The following is a 27,907-nucleotide window of genomic DNA, read 5'->3' as shown; positions in this document are numbered from 1 at the left end:
ATCCTATCGAAGGCGAATGAACATTAGGCAATTTAACCCGGTGTTGCAAGTTCAAAGTAACATTTGTCACTTAATGCCAATTAAATGATAGGAAATTATCCATGAAATTGAATTTTTCGCCAATATTTGACGCAATTAATGAGTAAAAAATGGTAAAAACCAGGAACTCGGATGCGAGCGTTTGTGCGAGATGTGAAACTAGCTCTCGCAAATGCCTGAGGTTGCCCGATTCACACGGCCGGTTGACTTTACGATAACCTGTTTACATTCGCATTCTTGTCTTTCAGTCATGATTCATTGGCGAAAATCCGTGAGGAATTGTGTTAATTTCTGCCTCGATCCTGCTTCTCGAATGGGTAGCCACAATTGCGACCATGTCTCCCTTCCGACGAAAAAAGTCCGGTAAATCTTTCCCGGTGAAGATTTGTACTTTGGACGCAGAGTTGGAGTTCAATCTTGAGGTAGATACACTGTTGTTTACCTTCTTTCTTTCTCCTGAGTCCCTTCCTTCTTCCCTATTTTTAAATTAATTAATAATCCAACTCTCCATCTCAGGCTTATCCTCGGATCTATTATCATTTATTTCAAGTAAAATTGCTGCGTTACCGTCCTTGGGACAGGCAACCAGCTTTTGACAAGTTGTCGCTCCCATTCGAGCGATCAGTCTCGTCCATCATGAATTTTCCAAATAATTTCTGTAACCATGCAGTTTGGAAATCCAAATCAATTCGTGGGTATCTGTGGAATAGGACCCACTGAACTCTGTAGCATTTTTGCTCGAATCGTAAGTGCCAAGCTCAACAGTTTGAGGTTAGTATTTCCCAGCCAGAACTGGAACCAGATTTTCGAGCGCACCCCGGTGGAAACTAAGATCGGCCACTGAACTTCACGTAAATTTATATTTCTTGTTCCTGTAATACGTGAAACAAGAAATTCTTATGGCTGATTGCTTAAATTTATTTTCAGTGGCGAGCAACTGGAAGAAATCTGTTTGATTTGGTTTGCCGCACCACAGGCCTCAGAGAAACCTGGTACTTCGGACTTCAGTATGAGGATTGTAAAGGTTTCATAACATGGCTGAAACTTGACAAGAAAGGTGAGTTTTCTATCCAACCAAAACCAGGCAAATTTATGAAGAACATGTGACTCATTGGACGTCTCTTATTTTTATGTTTCACATTTCCTCTTTACGGAACAAAAAAATAGTATCAAGTTTTAAGAACTAATTTTGATAGAATACAAGCTCCTCAGTGAGAGAATCCAATGGAAGTTAATTGATACTCCCATCTTATTTCAAAAATAACTCATCTTGGTAGTGCACCAGCGCCGACCTCTTGTAGAGGAAATTGTCGCCTTATGAATAACAGCTTTCAAATCTGAATTTTGGTTTCTATTATTCCATTTTCCTTTTGTCAGTGATAAGCTACAAAACTGGTGCTTTTAGACGATGAAACAGGTAATATCAGTTTATAGGGATTAAATGCAACTAAAAGTTTGATTTGTTTACTGCAGTGGTGGACCAGAGTGTTTCGGACAATGCAACGGCATCATTTACGTTCCTTGCCAAATTCTATCCTGAAGATGTTTCAGAGGAGCTCGTGCAGGAACTAACGCAGCATCTTTTCTTCCTACAAGTAAAGCAAGCCATCCTTGCAATGGACATATACTGCCCACCTGAGGCGTCTGTCCTCCTTGCATCCTATGCTGTTCAAGCCAAGGTTTGTAGAGTTATACGGGCATTGTTATTTAGTATGCTAAACTTAGAAACAAAGCTCATTGATTATAGTGCTCCAAATTTCTACTCTTCTTTGTTTCTTTGAAGGGAAGCAGGTCAGCTTCATGGATCACCAAACCATGAACAAATTTTGACTCGTGAATACATTTTTCGGAAGATAAAATGATGCCTAGAACACAATTTGCCCATTGAAAATCCCATAAAGTTACCAAAAAACCGAGAAATACGCAGTTCCAAAAGTGCAACTTTTCCGCTAATTTAAAACACCTTGGTATCGCGCTGAACGGAATGATGTCATCCAGCACCAATCAGAAGCGAGCACGGGTTTCCACGACTTTGGTCAAATGTCTTTCTACTACTCATCTATGAAAACAATATGAAAGCTAAGACTATATCTTCAGTAACACAGTGGCGAATCTCATTCATGTTACCGTCAGTTAGCATGCAGCAATTACACCTTGAAATATGTTTTCCTTTAACAAATATTGGATAAGAGTAGATAGCGAATTGACTGTCGAAATACATCACTTTCCTCATTTTCTCGCCATTCCGGCGCATTCAAAATTCCTCATGTCATCAGCCTCCGGCTGAGGAGCTACAGAAAACCTCATCAGACTCAACCCTCAAATCAACCCCACCATTTGCCTCTATTAGACATCTTTCAAGGTTCCCCAGGAGTCCAGGAAATTTTCTTTTGCATGGGGCAGATTCTATCAATTTATAATCAGAAAGCACTATCCTTAAGTAGTAATATTGTGGCATTTCAAAATTTACAGTATGGAGATTATGATGAAATGACGTACAAGCCAGGGATGCTGGCCTCTGAAGACTTGCTGCCTCAGCGAGTCATCGACCAATATCAGATGACCCCTGAGATGTGGGAGGACCGCATTCGCATATGGTACGCAGACCACCGGGGTATGTCTCGCGATGAGGCGGAAATGGAATATCTCAAGATTGCCCAGGATCTTGACATGTATGGTGTAAACTACTTTCCCATTTGCGTAAGTTGCTCCCTAGAATCTCCCATACATTTTTTTTCTTCTTGCAAAGTTAGCTTTTGAAGAAATACTTAATTCGAAAATTAAAAAAAAATTCCCACCCGAGTTTCTACGGTATGCATCAAAATACACTCTAGCACCTCCACAACATAACGAAGAAATATAGAAAAAAAAGGAAATAACACAGTGACAAGGTTGAAAAACAAAAATCAAAGAAAAGCCTAGAACTTTTCACGAAGTTTCCTGAATATCACTAACCGTAAAACGATGAAAAATGCCAAAAACACCCAAAGCTAAAATATCCAGCTCATGACAATGGAAACTTAATATATAGCCTATCCATTTAGCATTCATCACAGCGAACAAAAAATTTTAGCTTTAGTTTTTTTTTTACATTTTCTCATCATATGGTTGATGAAGCCCGGAAAACTGGATGGAGTGTGGTTTGTCTTCCTTAAATTGGTATTTTTCAGTATATTGTCTGCAGTATATCCTTTCTTCTCTGTGTTTTTTTTACTCTATAGAACACAATAAAGTATGGTGGAATCAGTGGAAAAAAATAGTTCATGCATAGCTTCAAAATCCAAGAGTCCTCTATGTCTTAGTGAATACTTGTCCTTGGTAGCAGCAACCAAGCAGTAGAAAATTTTGTGAAATTTTGTGAAGTTCATATTTCAGCGTTGTATCATGTCCTTATTTTTTTGCAGAATAAAAAGGACACGGATCTGTGGTTGGGTGTCACTGCACTCGGTCTAAATATTTACGAAAAAGAGAACAAATTAAGCCCGAAGACAACCTTTCCTTGGTCAGAAATTCGGCATATCAGCTTTGATGATAAGAAATTTATCATCAAACCTGTAGACAAATCATCACCAAACTTTGTGTTCTTCTCTCAAAAAGTTCGCATGAACAAACTAGTGAGTAACCTGTTATAATTAAACCCTTATTGCAGCAAATTAATTAATTTTGCTCGTTGGCTAGTGCTTTCAATACTTTTTCAACCTGCAACAAGTTTTTCTTCAAATCAAATAATTTCATTGAACTTTTTCATCTTCAATATCCTTTAAGTTTAAACTGCATTTCTGCAGATTTTGTACATGCTATTTCTCATAGCATCTGTCTGTTCCTGAACGTAAGATGGCAAATTCAGCTTCAAAGAGCTGTAAAATCGCAATGTCACTATGAATTTTTGCAGGATATTGTGTGTGTTTGCAATTTTCTGAGGGCTAAGCTCATTCGTCCGAATTTAATGTCTGTAAGTCACCTGTCCATACTTGATATCTGATATCCTTACGGATTTATACGGGAGGAAATACTCAAGGACTTTTAAAAAAACAGAAAAAACTCTCGGAAATATAATGTCATAAAAACTTAAGAATAGGATGCCAACTCAAAAAAAAGATTTTTTTATTATTCCTCCTCGAAAATTCAACGAAATCATGAGATCAAACCTCAAGCATTGAATATATTAATTTAAAACATATTAATGGCTAAAGTGGAAAAATCACAGAATGCCTTTTAAAGGATTTTCAAACGAACCGACAGTCTTTATCCAAATTCTCCGTGAATTTTCATCCTTTATTCTTCATTCTAGAAAAATCACTCGAAATTGCAAGGAAACTTTATATGTAATTAGTTTTCCTTGGAGAATTCGAATCCTAATTTGAGATTCTCAAGTGTTGAAATTGAGGTACCAATTTTTTGCATTTAGCTATGGATAGAAGAGTTGCTTCCTCACCTGAAGATTATTAAATTTACGTTATTGTCTTTTCAGATATTAGATTTATGTATAGGCAATCACGATCTCTTTATGCGGAGAAGGAAACCCGATTCCATGGAAGTGCAACAGATGAAAACACAAGCAAAAGAAGAGAAATCAAGGTTTGAATATATTTTTTTTTCTGAAGTGTGTTTATGATCTCTTTACAATTTGACTGCCACAAAATTTTACCCTCTGATTTTTAAGATAAATTCTATTTTTGTAAAATGACCTAGAAATAATAAGAAAAATAGGAAAAATTATTTGATCACATAAATTAAACTCTCTTAGATGTAACATTTCATTGAATTTGAAGCAGGGGTGGGCTAGCATAATTTTGCGCAGTAGTACTTACTCGCGGCTGACTCTCAATTAAATTTTCAATTTCTCATGTGGCCACCAGGATGGAACCATTTAAAATCCAGTGTGTTTTGCCCAACAATTATCCTCCAAAACAAATGCAGGCAAGGTCTTTTCTCCATCATTAAAAATGACAATTTGAAATCGCAGAAAGCAACGTTTATGTGAAACAAAACTTTACCCTCCAAGATTTTGAGATTAGATTTTCTCTAACTTTTACTACACCCATAGAAAAATTCAATACCCGCAATCTTTAGGCTAAAAATTTGAATCAATTTTCTTGATAAATTTTGCACGATTTCCTCTTTAACAGGATGTTTAATTAAGTTAATAGCCACATGTTACAATTTTTTAGTTTGATTTTCTCTCCTCCAGGCGTTTAATTGAACGAAATAAACTTGCACGTGAGAAGCAGTTACGAGAGGCTGCAGAGCGTGAAAAAGCAGCCATGGAACAACGACTTCTTCAGTACCAGGAGGAAATACGCTTAGCCAATGAAGCATTGGTTTGTTTTCTTTTCTTTTTTTAAAATTATATTCTGACATATTCGTTGGCTCAGACTCGTACTCAGCAGTAGTATGAAGTACCATTATTCAAATATATCAGCGCAGTTTGGTTTAGGTTAAATTTCATCAGTTATAGGTGCAGTACTCTTTAAGAGCTCCATAGAACTAAATACTTTAATGAAGGAACTTACCTTGTACCTATTTGTAAAACTTGGTGCTGAAAAGTAAATTTTTTAGCTTTTTTGCGTGATTTTACTTTTGGGCTTTTTTATTCAATGATGTTTTATTGACACTGTAGTAGAGTCTATTCCTCTCCTCTTGTTTGACAGAATAACACAGAAGCATGTATCCTTCTGAACAGAAAGTGTGTAAAGCGGTGGTTAACTCAAAGGCTACATCTTGGTCTGAGAGTTAATGTACCGATACCATCCCATCAGTATTTTTGCCACCCACCACACTGCTGTCCCCAGAAAAAATACTGTAACTCCAATGAAGACTTAGCATTTTTTCTCTACACACACCTTTCTATTATGAGAAAACCTGATTATTATAAAGCCTCATTTTATTTGTTTGAATTTACAATAGTATGCCTCAGTTCATCTCTTCAAAAACGGGTTCATGTTGGTTTTCACGTTTTTTCTATTATTATTATTATTATTTTTATTGCAGCGGCGGTCTGAAGAAACAGCAGATTTGCTTGCAGAAAAATCACGGTTTGCAGAAGAAGAGGCCATGCTACTTAGCCAAAAAGCAACAAAAGCTGAGAACGAGATAACAAGGATGAAGCTCACTGCAATGAAGGTTTGGCTCAGTTTGCAATACATAGCTTTTCCTCTTTTCTCGCGAGTTTTTTCTTTTTTGATTGAAGATCTCATGTTCTGCCGCATCCACTAAAATTATCAGCATACTCTAAACTGAATTTAATGATAAATGGATCAATGTATGTAATCATTACAATTTATTGAAATTTCCCATTGCTCAGTTGCCAACTTCACAACATTTGAATCCGTTCTAGAATATATCTTTTGTCAACTGCTGAAAAAGCTTTCCTTTTTTCCCATTGAGCAGTTACTGCCATGAGCAGGGTCATGTATATTAATGTAATATAGCAAATTCATCAGACTAGAAATGACTTCGTTAATATCAGTTGTCTGTCCCAAGTAAGTTCTATTCGGATTAGGTTCCTTAGGTGCCATTCATTATTTCTCTCCTCCTGAAAAAGCCTAAAATTTATCACTGTGTTTGTTTCAGACGGAAGAAGAAAAGGTGACTTTGGAACGAAAAACGCGGGAAGCAGAGCAGCTAACAGCCCGGCTGGTAGATGAGAGTGAGAAAAGAGCAGCAGAAGCTGACAGACTCAAAAATGAACTTCTGCATGCACGTCTCGCTGAGAAACAAGCCAAAGAAAAACTCCTTGAATTCCTTTCTCGCAATGCCTATGTAAGTGTTATTAAAGAGGTTACTCATTCCAAGCTAATCTGACCCAAACTCGATTGAAGTATATCCTTTTCAATGGTACTTACTTCCAACTTTTTTTCTAAAAAAGTTTATCTTAGGTTTTGACAAATTTTTGCGGTATGGTGTACAGTTGAAGAAATTTTATGAGGCTTTGGAATTAAATCCCTTTGCCAAAATGTCTTAATTATTAAGTGGCAATCAAGTAAAAAAAGGTTTTGATTAAAAAAAAGTGACAAAAATTCCCGAGATTTTTTATGAGTACGTTTCTGGAGTCTTAAGCATTTTTGTAGGGGTTAGTTTTAGGCACAGAAATTGAATTTGTCTTTAGTATTTTATTGGTAGACCAAAAGAGTGGAGTTTTAGGTAAAAGATGCTGGCTCAACACTCACATCTGGGCTTATCATGAGCCTTTCATCTGGAAACATCTGGGAACCTATGATCCTACCATTAGAAAAAAAGGAAAAACGGTTTCCCAATACCAAACGGCCACGGATTGATCTGAAAATTTGCACACGTATATAGTGGAGCGCAAAAAATCCTGTGCTCGAATTTCCGAAGGAAGGTGGCATTTGATTTTGCGCTCTTTTTCTGGAAAGCTCCTTGATTATTTGTAGTTCCTTCATAAAAGTTTCATTCATTAATATACCAACCTTTATTTCTAAATTCAGTCGGTCTATCAAAAATTATAGTCTAAGATGCAGTTGCATTTTCGACGCCACTACTCCTGCAAGTCTCAAACTTTGCTAAAATATAGTCCTGACTTTTCTTTGGCTTGAAGTTGAGTAGTGGCGCCGAAAGTGCAGCTAGCTCTTAGACTAATGAAAAAAGAGACATTTTCAAACACTAGACCGTCAAGTTATGCTAAGCAGAAAATGGGAGGGATGGGGTTGATAATTTTAAAACGCAAAAAGCTAAAATGCGTCAGCACCTGTTCCTGTATTGGAATGAAAATTAAAGTGCACGAATTTGCTGACCTCATGTTGGGGAGCTGTAAACATGGTATAGATTGCTGCAAATTCCTCGTTCTTAGGAATATCCGCCCAACCTCTTTTGTTTAGTAATAACCTTTTCCTCTCACTTTTTGGCAGAACGCTTTTTCAACTTCTCCTGTGCTGGAGCTCCAGAGTTTGCATCCTGAATCGCCTACATTACCTCCGTCGGATCTCTCTCCACAGTATGACCTTATCACGAACAACGATGTCGAACAACTATCTCTAGAAATAGAAAAAGAAAGGTATGATGTTGTGCTTTTTCTAGTTTAGTCAATTCTAGCTGGTGGCTGTGTCATCCTGTAATAATGAATGAATTTTAAGCAGAAATAGAATTCATTTAATTTTTCTCTAATGGTGTAGCGGTGTACCTTTTGAGAAAAGAACTATTTGTTTGATGAAAATTTTTTTTAAAAAAAATGAACTTTTTCTTGCAGGGTGGATTACCTAGAAAAGAGCAAGAATCTCCAAGATCAGCTGCGAGATCTTCGAACAGAAATAGAAGTCCTCAAGGTCAGTGAGAAGCAGAGTGACCTGGACACGCTTCATGAAGAGCAAGTTCGGCTGGGAGAAACCAAATACTCAACCTTGAGGAGGGTAAGTCTTCACTACACACTTATCGTACACCATATTTTAGGCATGAGAAAATTTCAAACTTCAACCAGAGGTTTCAGTTACGAACAGTCAAATTGCAATGCTGGCTGAGTGCAAAAACGCAATGAAAATGTCGCGGTCACTCAGTTTCTCCAAAAAACTGAGCAACAAACAAGCAACACTGCTGTGCGTGGAAAATATTTTCTGCATTTTTTATCTACTTTTATTGGTTGTCAGTTCACTAATTTTATTTAATTTGTTGTTGTAGGTGAAATCCGGTTCAACGAAAGCTAGAGTGGCCTTTTTCGAAGAGCTGTAATCACAACTCTCCTTTACTCAGTATACTAAAATACATTTATCCTCACAGTGCAATTATTCATTTTGTTTGCAACTGCAGGTGCAGACGCATTCACGGATCAACTGATAACCACAGTTAAGGTGCTATTTTCAGTGTTGAAACTATTTTGAACATAAATACTCTTTTTATGATATAGCCAGTAGGGTAGATAATTTGAAAACTGGGCTTCATTAAGCTAAAACATTTGACCTTCACTGGGCATAGATAACAATCGCATAAAAAAAACTGACAAGCAAAAAAAGCAACACATGTTTCTATAGTGCTTTTCTTTTGATACCAACTAATTTTAGAACAGTAAAAGTCTTCTATAAGTTAACTATTAGATAGTAGGAAAGTAGATCCTTGAATGTCTGTTGTAAAATTAAAGTATTGGAAAGGAGATCAACCAAAACTGCTGAAAAATCGTTTTCAATAGCATATTATAATACCTACTGGCTGAAAAATGTGGAAACTAGAATTAGTCGGGGAAAGAAACTATACTGAAAAATTTCATGTACAAGACTGGTTTTTTGTCCTCTCGCTCAATTTCGGTTTATCCTCCGAGTTCTTACTATTATAGGAACAAAGATTATTGAAAATTATTACGTTGAGCTGATAATTTTGACCTTTTTTTCATAATTGAAGAAGACCATTATTCTTCTCCTCAAATATCTTTGAAGGACTGGAAAATAAGCCGAAAAGGGAAAAGTCCTTTAAAATCCTAGTATCATCAGACATAAGCCTTTGTGTAACTTGCCTCAAGTCATTGAATTTCTTCTCTGTTTTGAATGTTTGGACTTAGGACCCTGTTGAAGTTAAATTATTATTGTTTGATCAACTTCAAAATCAATACCATTCTCTTCTCATTCCTCAAAATGTCTTTCTTGGCTTAATTTCGGAAGCTGTGTGAATCTCTGTCCCCTGTCTAGAAAATTAATCAAAGAAAGAATAATAATATGAAGACGAAGGTTCATAACCAATTTTCGGTTTGTTTGCAATGTGATGCCTTAACCTAAGCCTGCTTTATTTTGATGCTGTTTGCCATTCATGTATATTTTTCTACATAGCTGTTTTGTACATATTATTTTGTATATTTCCGTTTGGAAGCTCTTTCCTATTGTTACCAATCGTCTTTTGTGTAAATTGAACTAATATAAATCCAAATTTCCTGGTTTTCGCAGCAGCAAGTTCGGACCATGGACTTTTGTGCATGGTATTAAGGCAGACACTCATCACAAATTGAACGAGAGATGTAGCTTGCTTGTGTATTCTCACTTAGTTAATGTAAATTCGAAACAGTTATACCTAATTTTTGAGTTAAATTTCGAACTTTCTGTTGTGAAAATCTTTTGCTTAGGAAGCATGGAAAGTAGTGCTTCAATTCACTGGCCTGTCATTGGGAATTTACCTACAATCTAAATCGGATCAAAGCCTTGTCAATAATTTGTCTTATTTATTATTGTTAAGTTTGTGCCAAATATCCATTCATTATTAAAAGCTCATGGTTTGTTGGTGGAGTAACCATCAAATTTCTGTTTCGATCTGTATTAATGTGAGTCGAATTAGTGCCTAGGAAGGCCTGTGAATTTTTTAGTCTGTTTTGTTCAATTTTTTATCAGTTAAGTTGTTTTGGAAGTTCATTCCAGATAAAAATCAAACTAATGTAATTGGCCAGCTGTGTTTCTTGAGGAAATGTGGCTTGGCCGTTTAACTGTAACAAAATTTCTCGGGAAATTGAATCAAAGTTATGTATGGTATGATTGTCATTAAAGCGTTCAGTTATTAGTGTCGCAAATTTGTAATGGTTTGATTTAGATCATGGTATCTATTCATCTGAACCCTTTATAAAAGCAGTGTATTTTTCAGATCAATTTCTCTCATTCGTATCAGTTTAATTTAGATGAACTTCCAACTGATGATTAGTAATCATTTGAAGTTACCTCATTTAAAATAAGTGTTTTGCAGAAAACACTTTCTAGCTGTTTTTTTGGATTCTGACCACATATACGGCACAAACCAATTCCATTGATTGGATACAATGTGTTACTGCCGTTAATACCGTTTTTTAAATTGGATAAAGAACAGTAAGGTCTAATTAATTTTGTTGTTTTAAAATCTGAAGAGTTGTTTCCACTATGAAACCTTCAAATTTACATTCCCGAGGAACTTTGATGAATGCTTGTGCGTGCGAGCTGCTCACGAATTTTGACAGTTATCACTCACTTTTTCTTGATGAGCAACGCCTTATGTTCCCAGGAATTCCTGTTCCCGTTACCAGCACTCAATTTTTCTAAAAAAGTTAGATTTGCATTCGAGTGAGCTTGCAATATGCTACTTTAATTTTATTTTCTGCACTTGCCTGAATCAATTCTGATCAAAATTGTAAATGAGAGACCTTAATGGAAGTTTAGAAGTGTTTGAGATATAGTCGAGAATTCCTCAAGAAAGTCCTCTTGATGGCTTCAAATCTATCGAGGGTGAAACTGCAGGAATGTGTATCTCCTTTGCGGTGTCTCAAAACCCTCACTCCCATTTTATTTTATCATTTAAGCACTAATCAAGGCTACTGCTTGAAATTTCCCTAAAATATTAATCACTTGGAGGAGTAAAATCGAGCGAGTTTCCGAAGAACAACAAGGAGTACTTCTTCATTTAAAAAGGAAAAGAAAGACAGAAAATCTTCAACATTGCAAACCAAGATACGCATTCCTCCAGCTTCACTGCTGATGTACTAAGTTCATTTCTGTAACTTTCGAATCTTCAATGTAAATTTTTGCCTTGAAAATTGTGATAGTCGACTGTTTTTTCAATTAATTTTAGTTTATTAACGCACCTAACCAGATGGTATGAGTTGACAAAACTTGGATTGTTTTAGGTGTCATAGCAACTCCAAGAGTTGCTGCAATTTTTTAATGTTTTAGCTTGGCAGGTTGAATTTGTAGGTTTAGGGCTGTACTCATAGTCGTTCCTTGAAAGTCAAGGCATCCTTAAGCCGTAAGAATTACATCGGTGAGGGAGACCTTAATATATACGGAACGACTTCGACTATGACAGCTACTAAGAGAACAAAGAAGTAAAATTGAGCCTGTGTATTTTTTTCCATCTGCATTTATATTCTGAACACCAGTGAACTGGAGAGGTGTCGTGGAGAACAGGTCTCGCTTCCCAAACTTTTGACAACATATTTTTGTCTAACTGTCAAAATCTACAAAAACAGCCTGCTTTTTTTACAAGCGCTTTTTACTTTCATTTCATTTTATTTAAGATTCTAAATTTTTAGCAATAAAACGCTCTGAGAAGGCAAACTGTGTTTTCTATTGTGTTGTAACCTTTTCGAACCTAATCCATCACTAACAAGAGATGAAAACGTCAATTACACAACTGCACCTACTTAAGTCATCAATTTTCTTACAAACAATTAAAAATTAAGCCGAAGTAAAAGAACAGGCCTGAGGAGGTTTCCTCCATTTATTTTAATCAAATGAATGTACAAAGTGAAAATGACGATCAACTAATATTTACAACATATTTACAACATTACAGCAGAAACGAAAATCATTCGGCAACAAATTTGACTTTCTTAAAGGTAGACGGAAGATCACTCCAGGTCTGCATTTTTTATTGCTCACTTTTCAGACTTAAGCTATTACAAAACGAACTCTACTCGATCAATGGATAAAAACTTACTTACAAAGAATTTTTCTCTCAGTATTTGATTGACTGATTGATTCCTTTTTTTTGGATTTGCATTGCTAATGCCAATTAAGTGATAAAATATGAAAAAACTGCCTTGAGATACAAATGGTGTCTAGAGGCTTCAAAACCAGTAAAAAAAAAAAAAAAAAAAAAAAACTGTCCTAATGCCAGTTTCATGCAATGCTTTATCTACACAGGTGAACTACATCGGCAAATTTCGGAGAAACTTTTGTACATTCAAAAATCAACTTCGCCGATTGAGCTGAGTCTACTTGGTTCAACTAACTACTTAGTCCGCCATGCAACATTAGTCACAGAAGTTCACCAATGTAGACCAAACGTTAAAATTTAAGAGGAAAGCTAAATACGCAAAAGGACCCAATTTTTAAGATAAATCTAATCAATAGATTCAAAATTAGAAGACTGTGCCTAAAAATTGATACCCCTGATTTTTCTAAGGCAGTAAATATTCAATTCAGCACCTACTATTAGACACTGACAGAGTGGTCTTCTAATCAACAAGTCTTGAGGTTACAATCGTTTCCAGCCTCATAAAATTAGTCAGGATTTTATTCCCTAGTTAGTTCGTGTACAGGTAATGTAAACATTTTAGCACAAAAGAGGGCGACACATTCGTCCGAAAATGGGATTCAAAATCACTGCAAATACTTACATGAATATATTATTTCTTTGACATAAAATTAACTTTCAGTGGCCATCTTCATATTCAAATTTATAAAACGTAGTAGATTACTGACGGACTAGGGGTCAAAAATTTAAAAGAGGTACAGTTATCTAATGGACCACAAAGAGAGATCCTTAGATAGTGTTCAGTGTTTCAAACCTTCAAGTTTTTGCCCCTGAGTTTTCACTGACAACAATAATACTGGACAATGAAAGAAGTTCGATGGCTGAACTGAAAGACCTAGCTCATGCTGCAACAATGATGCCAGGACCGCTTTTCTTTAAGAATCCTAAAATTACCGCCAAATAAGATTCCCACTCATGCACTCACTTTTGAATTCTGAGAAAATAATATCCGTAGGTAAAAGGAAATTCAAGGAATAATATTCCTTTATGGAAATTGAAATCATCCAAAATGAAAGCGAATGCTTTTGCCACCATCATGCTTTCAATTTACTTAATAAGAAACAAGTAGATGAGTAGAGCACGCCGAGCCTCAATCTGACTCTTCGTGAAGTTGTTGTAAGAGAGCAGCCCTTTGTCGTTCTAATTCTTCATCACTGACTTCTGGTGAGCGCTCACGAGGATTATCGGTGGCTTCCGGTTTGTCCTCTTTCTTTTTTGTTGCTACGTCTTCACGCTCATCAGACTTGACCTGCAGGCAGAAGAGAAACTTAAAGGGATGCAGAGAAAATGATCAAACTTGGTTGATTTTAGAATATTACTGATAAAACTAGAAAAATGATCGGCATCTCAATAGTTGAGTTGCGAAATTTCCTCTCAAATTTCATTCTTCCAAAATATATCAACTGTGATATTTTCTCATGAATCATGGAGGATTTTCTTGAAAGAGTAACCAAAAATCAGACAATTTTCTACAGCAATAACAATGAGAGATCATCTTTCAGACAAGTCTGAGAAGCCTTTGCTTGCTCCCGTCAAAGATTCTAGTGTTCGACAACGGCAATTCCGATAACAGGGAATACTAATTTCTAGGCACCACACAAATAGGTTACAACAGGTATCTGTTAGGTCTTGAACAAGATTCCTGTTTTTCCTCTTTCCCAATAGATACAAAATTTTCATTGAAGAACAGAGACCAGTTTCAAAGGTTCCCTTATTTAGTAAAGGCAGTTATGTCATGTGTAAATATTTGAAACCGCTTGGCAAAAAATTGTTAAAAAGGAAGACATAAAAATTGAGACTCATTCACTGAGAGTTTAAAATGACTGTTCAAAAAACTGTCGAAAAATGGAAGAAATTGTGAAAAAATTAAAATAAATAAATTCACCTTGGAATTAATACCTCTTTTCGATAAAAGCAGCCATAAACTAACATGCTTTGATTAATTACATTTAGCAGTATTTTCTGAATACATGGTGATCCTTACATTATCATATTTTTCTATGATTTTAGAGAAATAAAGGTCACTTCAAAATAAAGACAAATCCTAATTTTCTCCTTGAAGCTGGAGTAAAATGAGAGAAATTAGCATTCTCAACCTTTACCCGAGACCTACATTATTAGTTTTCCAGAAATCTAGCATTCTTAGAAGCCTTTTATAAATGAGCAGAATTTCTTACATTTTACTGATGTAAAATATTCAGTTGCATTTAAATGCATAATAGTTGCAACTGCTGAAGTTTCTTAAAGAAAGAATAATTCTTGAAATGATTAGCTGTCACACTGTCTTTTGTCCGATTCTTTAGGACATTATGCAACAAAATTTTCGGGTAGATCCAAATGTTTTTGTCAGGTAAATCTTGGTATTTTTGAGCGGATGTGGAGTGGAAAGAGAAGGAGGCGGAAGGATGGGTACATACGCTTGTGGCGCTTGGGGCCAGGATGGGTCTCGAAGCATGGGAGGGGGCTGAGGGGAGGGTTCAGATACCGACCGGTGATTCGTCTCGCGTAGATCGCTTCTTCTTACTCTTCTTACGTCTACTCGATCGGTGATGATAGTCCGAACCATCCGAGGAGTGTGAACTGTGTGATCGCCTTCGTCGCCTACGTCCGTGGTGGTCTGAGTCACTTCCGGAACCCTGCACATAATCAAGAGTTAGTGGTTGACTATTGGCAAGATTTTGCGAAATCAATTCACATTGAGCATGGGTGGAAGGGGGAAGAGGAACACAAAAAATCGAATCTGGAAGATAGGCAAATATAAGAAAAAACAAGAGAATTATTTGAAATTTATTTAAAAAATTTTTTTGAAATTTGAAATTTTTGAAAGTTTTAAGATCTATTAAGGAGATTTTCTAGAGAGCAAATCTCACATTCGTCTATGAAAAGTGCAGAAAATTTTCAAGATGAATCAGCAATGGTTACACTTTGACCACCTTAGTCTACTAAGCAAGGTATAGTGATAAAATGAGAATACTTACATGTGAGCGTGATCTTGACCGTTTCCTATTTTTCTTGTTACGTTTTGATTTCTTTGACCTAGAATGATGATGGTTACAGGATTCATCTATGTCACGCTGGTACTCCTGAAATAGCAGATCACAAGGCACATTTAATTTTACAACATTATGTATGCTGCAAGCAAAAAGGAGCTTATGAGTGGTATGAGATTACTCAAATAGATGGAAACTACGGTCCATTGCCTTTAAGTTACTTCTTAATCAGCAAAAAAAGAAAAAAAAATTAAAGAGCCTCCAATTTTAGGTTTGGAATATTTTAAATTCCTAGGCAAAGAACTTTCTAGAAAATAATATTATCAATAACACAAATTTTTAGTTTTTGAAATTTTTTTAAACATAGATACTTAACAAGTTAGCCCTTCAAGCTCTAACTACTCCTGTTCGAAAAATTGCTTACAATTTTGCTCGTGTTCAAATGCGAATACAGGGAGCATAACCTCAAAAAATAATTTGAGTGCAATGAGTTAAAGATATTACACATGTTTTCACCCCAAAAAATGTTGAGACTAGTTTATAGTCAGAAACCAGCTATATTTTTCAAAATTTCAATTTTTAGTTGTCTACATCAAACGCAATGCAATGGACCAAATGGATCCAATGTAAGATATTAAGCATCATTAACAATTTTTCATCCCCGAATTTTTTAACTAGTTCATAGAGAAGATACCAAAAATTTTCTCCTGTAACAAAAATTTTTTGTGTTTTAACTAAAAGAGCACTGCTGTTCAAAATTGTTAAAACACAGCACTTTTATTCTTGAACTTCAACAAGCATCGCTCACAATGCTGCCACATAGCACCTGAAGTCTGATTGAATCGAAGAGACCTACCTTGAAGACTCTGATTCTTTCAGACTCAGCAATAATCGCTTTGAAAGCATCCTGTTTTTCGATTTTAGGCCGGATCTCTTCCCACTCTGTCTTGTAATCAACATCGAATTCCCTCAGGACATTCTTGAACCCATTTTCTAGTTTTCGTTGCTTTCTTGTCTCCTCTTTCTGCCGCTCCTTGTCCCGTGCCTCTGCCTGAAATTTCAACTTGGTTAAATATTTTTGATTCCACTGACCACACGAACTAATGCACAAACGTTTTAAGTATTTTTCATCATAGGCATTTCACAGAAAATTGGAGAGTTAGTCGGTAAATATTTATTGAAATACTTATTTTTATGAATATCAAATGATTCCGGAGAAAGTTAACAGCTTTTTTTTTGTAGAAAAGTAAAGTTGAATGCATATAATGCGAAATTTGTTGGATTTTTGTGCATGTTACCTTCAGAACTTTACATTCCCTACAGAGGATTTTCAATTTGGTCTATTTTTAAAAGATACAATGGACAGCAGAAAAAACACTGCAGAGATCTTTCCAGTTCTCAGACCAGTCTCACATCAAACGGTATGTAAAGTGATTGTTAAAGAATGTTGGCGAAGAACATTAGCAAAACCTAACTTTTGATTACTCTCTTTCCACAAAATACTTGCCCGCTAAAGAAATGAGTCAAAAACTGAATTAAAGTCGGAAGAATCTTTCTCCTTCAGGAAAACATAATTTACCATGGTAACTTTTATTCCAATCAAAAATTTCCCTCTAATAAAGAAAGAGTCTGAGCTGAGCAACTATCAGCACAAACATTCAGATAGAACAGTATGTATTTATTCTTTTTATCATATTCAGAGAGGGATAATTGAACATAAATTTTTTTATTGTCTATAAACTTATGTGCCTTGAAAATTGATTTGGAAACATTTTTAGAAAACATTTTTAGTTGAAAGTCTTAATAATTTTGCGTTCCACGAAAATATTCTTTTCACATTAAATGAGAGGCAAAAAAATACATTACCTTTTCCAAAAGAGCATTGTAAGTAAGTTTAACATTTCCTGCATCTAATGTTGCTGAGCGCTGGTCCTCACATACAACGGTTGCAAATTCTTCAAAGGAAGTATTTGTCTAGAAAAGATTTAAGGAGAGAAAAAAAGATAAAATTGGATATTAAAAAAACATGCCAAACAAAAGTTAAATTTAAAAAAAAACACAAAGAAAATTCGGAATACTTGAAATACACTGGTACAATACTGTCCCTCATAAAAAGTATAGAGAGAAATATGCAGAAATACAACAGTTAGGGGTAAACCGTTATCTGCTGGCTTTAATTTAGCATATAACTGTGATACTATGGTAGAAAATGACTGCAATAAGAGTGTAATAGGAAATGGGTAATATTATACTAGATTAAATTAAGAAGGTAGTTTTTTTCGTTTTTTAGAAAATCGTACTGCATATCGTCCTTTCAGAAAACTCTAACATCTCAGGACTGAAAAAAATTAATTCTGATGTGGTCTCTATGCCAACAAAAAAAACGATCATAAACATAGGAATGGAAGTTTACCTCAACTTCAAATCCTTTTTCCTTGAGAATTTCCTTGATAATTTTCTTTTCGTCATGGAATCGCGACTTCAAATCCTCGACAAAAAATTTGAATAAATCTAGAGGTGTTGAACCTGAGAAATTAACATAAGAGTGGTGCGTTAATAGAGGTTTATCTCACAGTTTGAAGAAAAAAAATGTATTGAGGACAGGGTTACGGCTCTATCAGGTAAGTTAGCAATTTTTGAATTTAGTTTAGTGAATGATCAATCGGTTTACACTTTCTCATGGCCTCTGTCATCTAAGGCTACGGTGCCACAAATGAATTTCAGTATATGCTAACATTTTATTGATCTTGACAGCCATGTAGCAGTATGAAGACCAAGAGTTCGATTCTTTTTTATATACAAAGGTACTCTTACAGTTCTTGCCAGGTGAAGTCTCCTCTACTCCAGTTGGTTAGTTGGCAGAAAATCTCTTCAGTCCAATGACATGTATTTTAATTCATAGCATCGGACTCATGAAGTGTTCAACTCAAACTTTAAGTCTTTACCTCAGTCGTGACTATATGATCATGCAAAGTCATAACTAGTGGTTGTCATTAGATTCCTTATCTGTCGTGCGATCTGCAGCTACCAACAAAATCATGTCTCTAAAGACTTGAAGACTTAAGAACTGCAATGGTCTTGACAAAAATCATTGCAATTTTCAAAAGTAACAGAAATTGGCAACAACAAAAAAAGGGACGCATTCAAATGACATTTAAAAGGGTAAATGAAAAAGAGAAAAATTTCACACAAGATTAAACCTGGTTGGGCGATTAATGGAGACATAATAAAATATGTTATTGTCAAAAGTTGATCTTTTTAAAAGGTAAGAACCATCGTAAAACCTTCAATCAAATAAATTGATTTTGATTAGGATAGGATACATACCTGGCTGACCCAACATGGCCGAGAATCGGATATCAGCACTAATTATTGGATACAACTCTACCCACAGAGACATGGATGTAACCTTGCCTTGCTCGTGTAGTTCATCAAGTAGCACCTGGTATAAAAAAATAAGAAATCAGAAATTCAATTCATAGAATTTACTAAGTTTCATCGATTATTATCAAGTATAATTCCAAAAATTTAGGAAACATCAAAAGATCGTTGCAAAAATACAACATTTTTTTACCAAACCTCAACTGCAATCATGATTTTACAAACATAATGAAGGATTTTCATGATTATTTTTCAAAATAATCCTGATTTTACTGAACCCAGGAGGGAAACTTGATGAGGTAGAACTATTATCGTTGAAAACTACGTTGCAAAATTCTTCCATAGCCTTGTAAAGATGCAATATCTTGAATTGAAAGGAAGATTAGCTGAATGAGCACTTACACAAAAATTATCTCTAACTTTCCGTTGCTGCCTTTTTAACCGCTTCTTCTCTCGTTCCTTGTCTTCTTCTTCTTCTCGCTCTAGCTCTCGGATGTGATCTTCAAACACTATCAAAGCATCTTCTTTGTCCATTGCTACATTCGGTAGATGAAAAGAAGAAAATAAATGCATTAGATAAAATTAGAGAAGGAAAGATCAATTCCCAAAAAATACGTTTAAAATTGAAAAAGTACTCAAAACATACATAAAAAAATTTTGAGCTGGAATGGTAAATGTAAGAATTCATTTTAAGACTATCTTGAAAAGTTAGACTTAGTAATCGGTTCTAAGCAAAATGTGGGATGTCTAAATTTGACAGAAATATCAATTTCAACTCCTTGATGAACTAAACTTGTAAACAATTAAGACGGAAAAACCTCTCCTTTTCCACAAAGATTTAAAATGCTCCTGAACTCATATACGCACTAGATTTATTGTAAAATAGTTCACACTGATTTGCACTGCTCACCTAAGAGGTTAGGTTCCTCTGTGAACGCAGGATTGTCCAATAGCATCTGCTGCGCTTCCTGCCACGTTGTTAAAGCTTCAATTTGAGTCATTGAATCCAGAATGGATGCTAATTGTTTCATATTACTTTTCTTTCTAGCTTTTGCTTCCTCTTTTTCCCGTTTGGCTAGATTGAACATGACATCTTCGAAAATGTCTCGCCGTTCGGAGTCGTTGACATTTTTCCACACCTGAAAAAAGAGCATTGACAGTGCATAAAACATATCCAGAGCTTTAAGTTTAACAAGAAGTGATGGAACCAATATTTAATTAATTATGTTGACACCTGTTCGAACTGTGACAAATTTAAGAGAAGAATTCAAAAATATTATCAGGTTTATACAAAATTTTTTCATAAAAAATATTTTACTGAGTCAGAGAAATGGTCCAAGACAACTTTTGAATGCAATCAGTGTACCTCTGAGGAAACCTCCTCACTCTAGTCATTTTGACAAGAAAGAACTTGCTAGTTCTTCCACGGTTTTATCAACTAGCAAAATTACTAACCTCTAAATCATCAAACAGCTCCATACATTTGTAGTACCGTGTGCTAGAATTGATCTTGTCAGTTGTCATGAGAAATTCTTCAAGATCTTCTTTTGCCTTTTTGGCACGTAGTCGTTGCTCCTCTCGTTCCTCTTTCAGTTTTTGCGTCTTATAGGCATTGAATGCCTGCTTCTTCTCATTAAGTTGTTTCAGCTGAGGATAACGAGGGTCTCTTGAGATCATTTTCACAGCTTGTTCCCATGTTGCGTTGCTAGGCACATCCTGGTGGATAAAATTTATGAAAATACAGATCATCTTTACCAAAACACAAGTTTGAGACTGAGAAGTAGAATCTTAGCATTTACTGATTGAAGAAAAACAATTTATCTCACTATGGGCAGCGGCATAAAAATAGTGTTCAGTGGCAAAAAGTTGTGAAACAATTTTACGACTTGAAACAGAATTCGTGGAAATTAAACAATTCAGCAACAACATACTGTTAGACTCTAGTATTCTAAAAAATATATTACAAGGGGGTTCAGTTCATTTGGATGCTACTTAACGGTATTTTGACATTTAAATTAAAAAACTCTGTGCTTCACACATGATGTATGCAATTTTTAAATTGCTTCCTCATAAAACTGCATTTTTAAAGGAACAAATTTCAAAAAGGTTGTGACTGCAGTTTGGTTTGACATTTTTGGGCGTTTTTTGCCCTAAAAAGTGCAAAACACTTCTCTATAAAATTTTATCAATAATTTAATGATGAGCTTTTTGAGACTGAGATCTTTTGCATGCAGATGGTCACATTGTCTCCATTTTTAGGTTTGCACAGCTCTAGAAAAATTGCAAGCTGAGTAGTTGGAGATATGAGACAGGCTTATGCAGCTAATTTACCTTTTCCTTCAATAAGTCCTTAAATGCTTCGATTGCTTCTTTTTTATCTTTAAAAACTAGTTTCGGCTCTGGAGTTCCATTTCGGCTGGCTGATGCTGAGCCTGGATTACTGTCCTCGTCTAAAAATGCAAAAACATTGGACATTTTTGAAAAAACAGAAAATATCTGAAAACTAAAATAATCTAATTTGACAAGCAGTATATTCCCCTGATGAGCCGCAAGACAAGGTTAGAATTAAAACATTATGAAAAAATTTTCCTTGGCAAAAGTTAATGAGGAAAACAAATTGTATGACAAGAGGTCTGGAAATCAACTTCTAAATACGATTTTAATAGTTAAAATTACCAGTGGTTAAATGGCGAGCATACAAACGGCGTCATTCATTTAATCTAGCTTCCATTTTATCTGTGTTGAAAATACTATTCAACACCTCCGTCAAAAGTTGATTTCTGATTGTTATAGCCGAGTGAATCGTTTTGTGGGAGAGATTTTCAAGAGAAAACATGTGATGTTTTTCTATAATTCAAACCCTATCTGGTGGCCCATAACTTGGGATGGTGACCAGCAGTTCCTAAGATGATTTGTTCATGAACCCTGTGAAGGGTGTGCAATTTATGGTCTCCTACCATAATCAAGATTGCATTTGTGGAAATTTGAGGTAGACTTTTCTGTGTAATTATCTTTTTAACTCAGTCCATCCATATGACACTTTTCGGAAATAAAAATGAAAGTGAATGGAAAAGAAAAATAGATCACAATTATTTTGCTCTTATGAATGAAAATTTTGAACTATGAGGGCAGAGAGGTTATGCTCCGCATTCAGTCAAAATGATATCATTCATTTTCAAAACAGACTACCTTCCTTTCTTATTCTATCATCATTTTTCTGTACTTCTCAAATTTGATCCTTTATTCCTCTATATCCTCCTTCCTTATCAAGCAGACCCCTAGGAAATTGGAAACCACTGATTTATAACTTTCATTCATTGTCTGTTATCTTATCAAACATCTAATATCACACTTTCCACCCACTATAATGCTTATTTAATTTTTGATTTTCATGATTAAGGCCCAGGTGCTTGATTTTTAATGCTGTGCCGACAATTTTGTACTAAATGATAGTTTGTTGGTGTGAAACAATGTACAATTTTGTATTTCATCAGAGGAATAAAATTGTATTCTTGACGCCTCCTGATCTTCCTGTGAGATAATTAGTGGAGGGGGGGGGGGGGGGGCGCTCTGAAGAATCGTCTCTGATAGCAAAATTCAATTAACACTTACCTTTGAGTGAAGAGGGAGCACTAATAGCAGCAAGGGTGGCTGCCATAGCTTGGTCTAAGGCTGAGGAAGAGGACACAGGGGGTGTGAGCTGTGTCATAGGACCTAAAATTAACCAAAAGAAAAAAAAAATTCATAGATTTTTGACAACACAAGTGGGTAAAATTAAATGTAAAAAGAATAAAAAAAAGAACATATTTAAAGAAAATTTAAACATTCTGATGCTAGATAGAGTGTTGATTTTGCCTACAGTCGTTAAAATTCAGGATATAACTAAATTTCTCATTAGAGAGGGAAAAAACTCATCCAAGCAAGATATTTCGTCATAGAGAAAGATGATGTTTGGTGCAACACTACTGCAACTAGTGCAAACGACTCATGCATCGATCCGCATTTTGCTCATACTAATTCTGATGCTGATCAAGAACAAAAGGGGACTGTTGAAACTTTTTCTTTTTAATTCCTTTAGCAGAACTAAACCAAATTATGATGGATAAGTTAAAAATTGAGATTTGTTGATTCTCTCCCTCACCTGTGGGAATAGGAATCGGAGAGTTGACAGCCGATGAGCTTTGAAAATTGGTGGTTGGCCTGAAAAATAAAAATTCAGAATATATGAGCAGATGAAAAGAGATAAAACATATTTTTCCCCCACTTCAAACTCAAAGAAATGTGAAAGGTTTAAAAAACAAAAACAATTGTAGAATGGGAGGCAATAGAGATCTATGCGCCATAGTATGTGTAAAACGGTATGCTTGCCAATAAATCCAAGAGGTAGGAGAGAGGTACCTGCTCCATTACATCATATTAAATTTCACAACGCCATGTGTACAGGAGGAGAATGCGAGTGTGCTGGGATCAAAATTGTAGATGAGGCCAAATATTTCAGTATAATTTTAGATGGTTCACTCAACTGGAGCAAGCCTATTGATTACATTGTACCCAAATTGAGGAGAGTGGTATTCTCACTGGTAGATCTCAGGAGATATATCCCAAGAGATGCACTTCGTGAGTTATACTTTGCCTTATTTCAACCAGTTCTGGGGTATGGAATAGGAGTATATGGAGGGGTAGGGGCTACTGTTTTGGATTCTCTGGTTCGCCTGCAGAGGCAGGCCATCAAGGTCATCCTGAGTTTGCCGAAGAGGTATCCCTCTGAGGAACTTTGTGATCTCCTTGGTGTCCTGTCTTTTCAGGGGTTGTATGAGGTTGATCTGATTCGGCTATTCCCTTTACTTCTCAAAGATAGAGTGGTTAAAGAAACACGATACAATTTTAGAGGGGACGGATCGGAGCTCCTCATGTTGCCTCTGGGGAGGCTCGAGGCTGTAAGAAAAAATTTATCTTATACATTGATTGATTACTTTAATAAGTTAAACCCTGAAGTAAGAACTACATACCTACATTCCATTCATTAATTTTTCAGTAATTACTTAAATCTTTCCTTAATTTCTTATCTTTCCCAAATAATCTATTAAGGATTCTTTGAAAACTTGTTTGTTGCTTTGAGTATTTTCTTGTTTTGAGCCTTGTTTTGTTTTTTTAAGTTATTAATTCTGATCAGTTACTGTCAGGCTACTGCGAACCAATCTAATTATTTGTTTGTTTTTACACTATATTGTCTATCTCTCTCTCTATTGTAACATACACCACACAAGCTAAGCTTCTGGTGTGTATAGCAGTTATTTGTACTTCTTTTTTGTAATTAAGTATGTAGTTTGTATTAAATAAAATAAAATAAATACATTTCAGTAAGTAAATTTTTCTTACAAGTCCAAGCCATCAGCGAGTATTTTCTGCTTCAGCTCATCAAGTTCCTCAGGAATAGTCCAACGAGACTCTTTAGTATTAACATTATGAAAGTACACTTTCCCCGTGTCCGACTGATATTCCTTCCAAGGGCACTTCGAGAGTAAAAGCTGAAAAGAAAAGCAAACATTTCAAATACATACATTAAGTATCGTTATTGGAACTATCGCTGAAGTTACTGATAAAACAATCCAAGAATAAAGTTTTTTTTCCAATAAAACTAGTAAAAATGGGTAGACAAAACGAAAGTATCGGAAAAAAAATCAATCCATGAAGAACATTATGAGGGGGGCTTCTTTCTACCAATTTGACAACCCCATATCGTTCTATTTCTCACTTGCTTTCATACATGTTCTCTTACTCAAAATAAGCTTAAAATTACCATCCGCACCGATATGGTCTTGCTCCACTTTGGTTTAGTGCTGCAGTTCTGTCTTTTGCTCCTATTCTACGCAGGCCTTCTTCCAGAAGTTTAGTTTTAGTTTCATGATGAAGTTTTCGCATTTTTTCAATAATGAGGCTCATGAACTCATGATCTTTTAATTAGTAAAATAAAATTGTATCTATCAGTGATAATGAAAAGCTGGCATCCTGATAAATTCAGAGACAAACTACAAAATGAAAGGGGTTTTAAAAAAAGCTCCTTACCTCTGCTGGTGTCTTGAGTTCTTCAGGTTTTTCCCACAGACTTTGCTTTGTCACGGAATTATAGTAGTACACTCTTCCTCCAGGTGCAGTGTGCTCACTCCAGTCACTTTTCTTAATGTCTACTTCTCCGTTTTTCTCGCTAAAAGATTATTTTAAAAAAAATGTTAAATCAAAATTGTGGCGACAGCTCATCAAAATTTAGGCATAAATAAAAAAACTTTGAAAGATTACAATAGAAATTGAGAAATGAAAATAAAGAACTCGCAGCTGAGCATTGGGGCTGGTGAATTGTTAGCTAGCCAATATTAGTAGTAGGTACCCACTTTCGAAAAAGTTTTACCATGAGCCCTCCCTTCAAATATATATGATCACTCGCTCACTACATCTACTGGACAAATCTTTTATCTTGGGAAGAAATTTGAGAAACAATAGGTTGCTGGTTACCTGGTGAAACCTTATAATTTCAACAGGTTAGTGTAGTTCATATAATTCCACAACACTTCAAACTTGAATTAGCTAAAAACAAGTTCCAAACACCTAGGAAAGTCATAATGACGTATTGAAAGCTGGAACTAAAAAACTCAAACAAATAAATTAAAAACGTGAACGTGTTTCAGGGCTCCCTGACCCCTTCTTCAAGTCTAAATTAACCTTCAAGAAGGAGCTGGGAAGCCCTGAAACGCGTCGGCGATTATAATTTACTTGTGTGAGTTTTGTAGTTCCGGCTCTTTATATGTCATTATTTTGCTCACAGTTTGTTATCTCAATTTCCCGTTTGTTACGCTACTTTCAGTTTAATACCTAAGGAAAGGTTTAGTTTTTTCAAACAACATTTAAGCTGTGCTCACAAGTGAAGTTACCTGAGAGGTGTTAAGATTGATGATTTTGCTAGCTCTGGTGGCACTGGAATTGGAGAACCATTTGGGAGCAACGGTTCTAAAAAAAAAGCAAAGTGCACAAGTGAGTAACTATCTAAAAAAGAACACTAGAACTTTGTTCCACTTCATTTCATGGGCATAAAACTACGCATGGGTTTATTGACTTTGTGTGACATTTTGTGATCAAATCTTCCGTCCAAAAAAGTTCAATAGCTAAAGTTTGACAGTTATTTATAAACCTCAGAGACAATTTTGTTTTATTTTATATCGAAAAGTTCGTACAAATGTGCCGAATTAACGATGGCACAAGTCAAAGACAGTTTTAAGAGTACAATGAGTAAACAAACAAAAAATAGGTTAACTTTGTCCAGATTACATTAGGTATTTTCCTGATGGAGCTTTTAATGGCCTTCCGTAGCAGACCACATTTGCAGTATATCATTATCCTTGAGTTTTGAATGGGGCAGAGTTACACCTGGTTAGGGATACAGGAAATTCTTAGCTTTTTTATCTGGGAAACCAATTCATCTTTAAACCTTTCAGGGTGATGACCGCTTTGTGTTTATAACACCTCGCGATTTTGCAAAAGATGCGCAATTTTTACTGTGATGTTACTAGGAACTTTCAGTTATCACCTGAATTTTGCAAAAAAATACGCCATTTAACTCCTGATGTACATTCTTTCCATTATAAAATCATTTTTCACGATCTTCCCATTTTCGCAAGCAATCGGTTGTGACCGGTTGGTTGCATGGTTGAGAATTATTTGCACCCTTACATCAGGCACAGATTAATTTGCCCCTGTGTATTTTGATCAAATTGGGAGTTTGAAATATGTTACCATGAGGAAATCCAAATGCAGGCGGAGGCACTCCAAATCCAGGGGGCCCTGCAGGGAGCCCAGGTGGGGGCAGTCCTGGTGGTGGAATGAACGCAGGTGGGGGCCCACCTCCAAAACCCATGGGCGCTCCTGGTGGCAGGGCAGGCGGTCCACCAGGAAATGGGGATGGGAAATTCTCTTTTGCTGGATTCTGTAAAAAGCCAAAGAAGTTTATATCAGATTGCGAAGAAAAAGATGACTATATCATGAGGTTGCTACTATTGAATCCATTCAAATATTAATTGTTCTGCAGCCTTGAGGCAGCTGCTTAGTAACAAAGAAACGCAATGCTTTCTTTGGATACTCTGAGGATTATGCCTCCATTACAGTGCCTTTTTTCCTCAGGATATGGATGATTCAGCTATTCCTGGAAAAGAGACTTGGTGACTTCTTTGCTACTGAGAGCTTCCTCAAGACCTTCAGACAAATCATAGGTCTCCAAGTTTCGTAAAACCTAAAAACTCAAGGACAATACTTCCAAAATAAGTCCTTTCTACATCATAAAAATTTAACTTCCTTCGTTTTCAGTAATCTGTCGATCTCTTACGTCCGATCAAACTCAGATACTAACTAGCAAACTTATTCCTTGACTTGCTTATGGTTAAGCATGCATCAGAGGTTGCCTTTAAATGCTCGAAAGGATACTTAGAAAGGAAAATAGCAGCGCATACTGATAAATCGGAGAAAACTTGCTCATACCACAAACAGGGGAGGTAGGTGCCGTCTGATGAAGTATCAGCGGTTCTCCCTGTGTGTCTGGTGATCCAGTAAAAGAAAGACTTGGAGTATGAATTAATGATAAAATTTGACACCTACACTGAGGTAAATTTATCATTCTGAAAATTCTAATTCCTGTAGTTAGGAAAGAGAAGCCGTTTCTCAACATAAACAGTCTTAAAGTGAGGTTAGGTCGGGAGGGTACTCACCATATCCGCGGTGGAGAAATTTTCACGTCCCGGAGAGCTGTCGGTTTAATTTGAGGAGAGTCTTCCGTAGTAGAACATCACACTTAATAATGCAGATCACACTTCATAAGATTCTACACGAAAAACACGAATTTGCGGTCGTCAATCGGCACGGGGACAAGGGACGAGCAAAAACGGTGCACGACAACGCGAAAGCCGGGGATATGCGTCGCTACGATTGGCTGATCACGTGTGACGTCATTGACGTCTCGAAAGCTCTGA

At 35.9% G+C, this 27,907-nt stretch overlaps 2 protein-coding genes across 2 annotated transcripts; one reads left to right on the top strand and one right to left on the bottom strand.

Moving 5' to 3' along the window:
* The first annotated feature begins 235 nt into the window (after positions 1-235).
* Mer (ezrin/radixin/moesin family protein merlin) lies at positions 236-12,044 on the top strand. Its single transcript, XM_019048752.2, has 12 exons — positions 236-461; positions 967-1,096; positions 1,513-1,718; positions 2,512-2,739; positions 3,444-3,653; positions 4,511-4,617; positions 5,231-5,360; positions 6,031-6,162; positions 6,613-6,801; positions 7,908-8,053; positions 8,246-8,405; positions 8,671-12,044. Exons 1-12 carry the CDS (start codon positions 375-377, stop codon positions 8,719-8,721), a joined length of 1,776 nt encoding a protein of 591 aa, XP_018904297.1. The 5' UTR covers positions 236-374; the 3' UTR covers positions 8,722-12,044.
* A 131-nt stretch (positions 12,045-12,175) lies between these two features.
* On the bottom strand, positions 12,176-27,835 carry Prp40 (pre-mRNA processing factor 40). The gene is made up of 18 exons (XM_019048751.2): positions 27,647-27,835; positions 26,682-26,871; positions 25,823-25,898; positions 24,963-25,101; positions 24,276-24,424; positions 23,038-23,096; positions 22,509-22,610; positions 21,228-21,346; positions 20,352-20,612; positions 19,807-20,035; positions 19,299-19,432; positions 18,843-18,957; positions 17,929-18,041; positions 17,382-17,489; positions 16,372-16,566; positions 15,504-15,608; positions 15,015-15,161; positions 12,176-13,774 (listed from the first exon to the last, which is right to left on the bottom strand). The coding sequence occupies exons 1-18, from the start codon at positions 27,647-27,649 to the stop codon at positions 13,616-13,618; spliced, it is 2,403 nt and encodes an 800-aa protein (XP_018904296.1). The 5' UTR covers positions 27,650-27,835; the 3' UTR covers positions 12,176-13,615.
* Between the last annotated feature and the right edge of the window lie 72 nt (positions 27,836-27,907).

This window comes from Bemisia tabaci, chromosome 4, assembly GCF_918797505.1.
Source record: "Bemisia tabaci chromosome 4, PGI_BMITA_v3".
Taxonomy (NCBI): Eukaryota; Metazoa; Arthropoda; class Insecta; order Hemiptera; family Aleyrodidae; genus Bemisia; species Bemisia tabaci.
Note: the sequence above shows the minus strand (reverse complement) of the source record. Positions and strands in the feature narration are given on the sequence as shown.

Coding starts and splice junctions, on each gene's coding strand:
- Prp40 (XM_019048751.2), bottom strand. Junction 25,102..25,822: donor TCAATCTTAACACCTCTCAG/GTAACTTCACTT, acceptor ATAATCTTTTAG/CGAGAAAAACGGAGAAGTAG. Junction 24,425..24,962: donor AACTCAAGACACCAGCAGAG/GTAAGGAGCTTT, acceptor TTTTCTTTTCAG/CTTTTACTCTCGAAGTGCCC.
- Mer (XM_019048752.2), top strand. CDS start 375: ATGTCTCCCTTCCGACGAAAAAAGTCCGGTAAATCTTTCCCGGTGAAG. Junction 5,361..6,030: donor GCTTAGCCAATGAAGCATTG/GTTTGTTTTCTT, acceptor TTTTTATTGCAG/CGGCGGTCTGAAGAAACAGC. Junction 8,054..8,245: donor CTAGAAATAGAAAAAGAAAG/GTATGATGTTGT, acceptor TTTTTCTTGCAG/GGTGGATTACCTAGAAAAGA.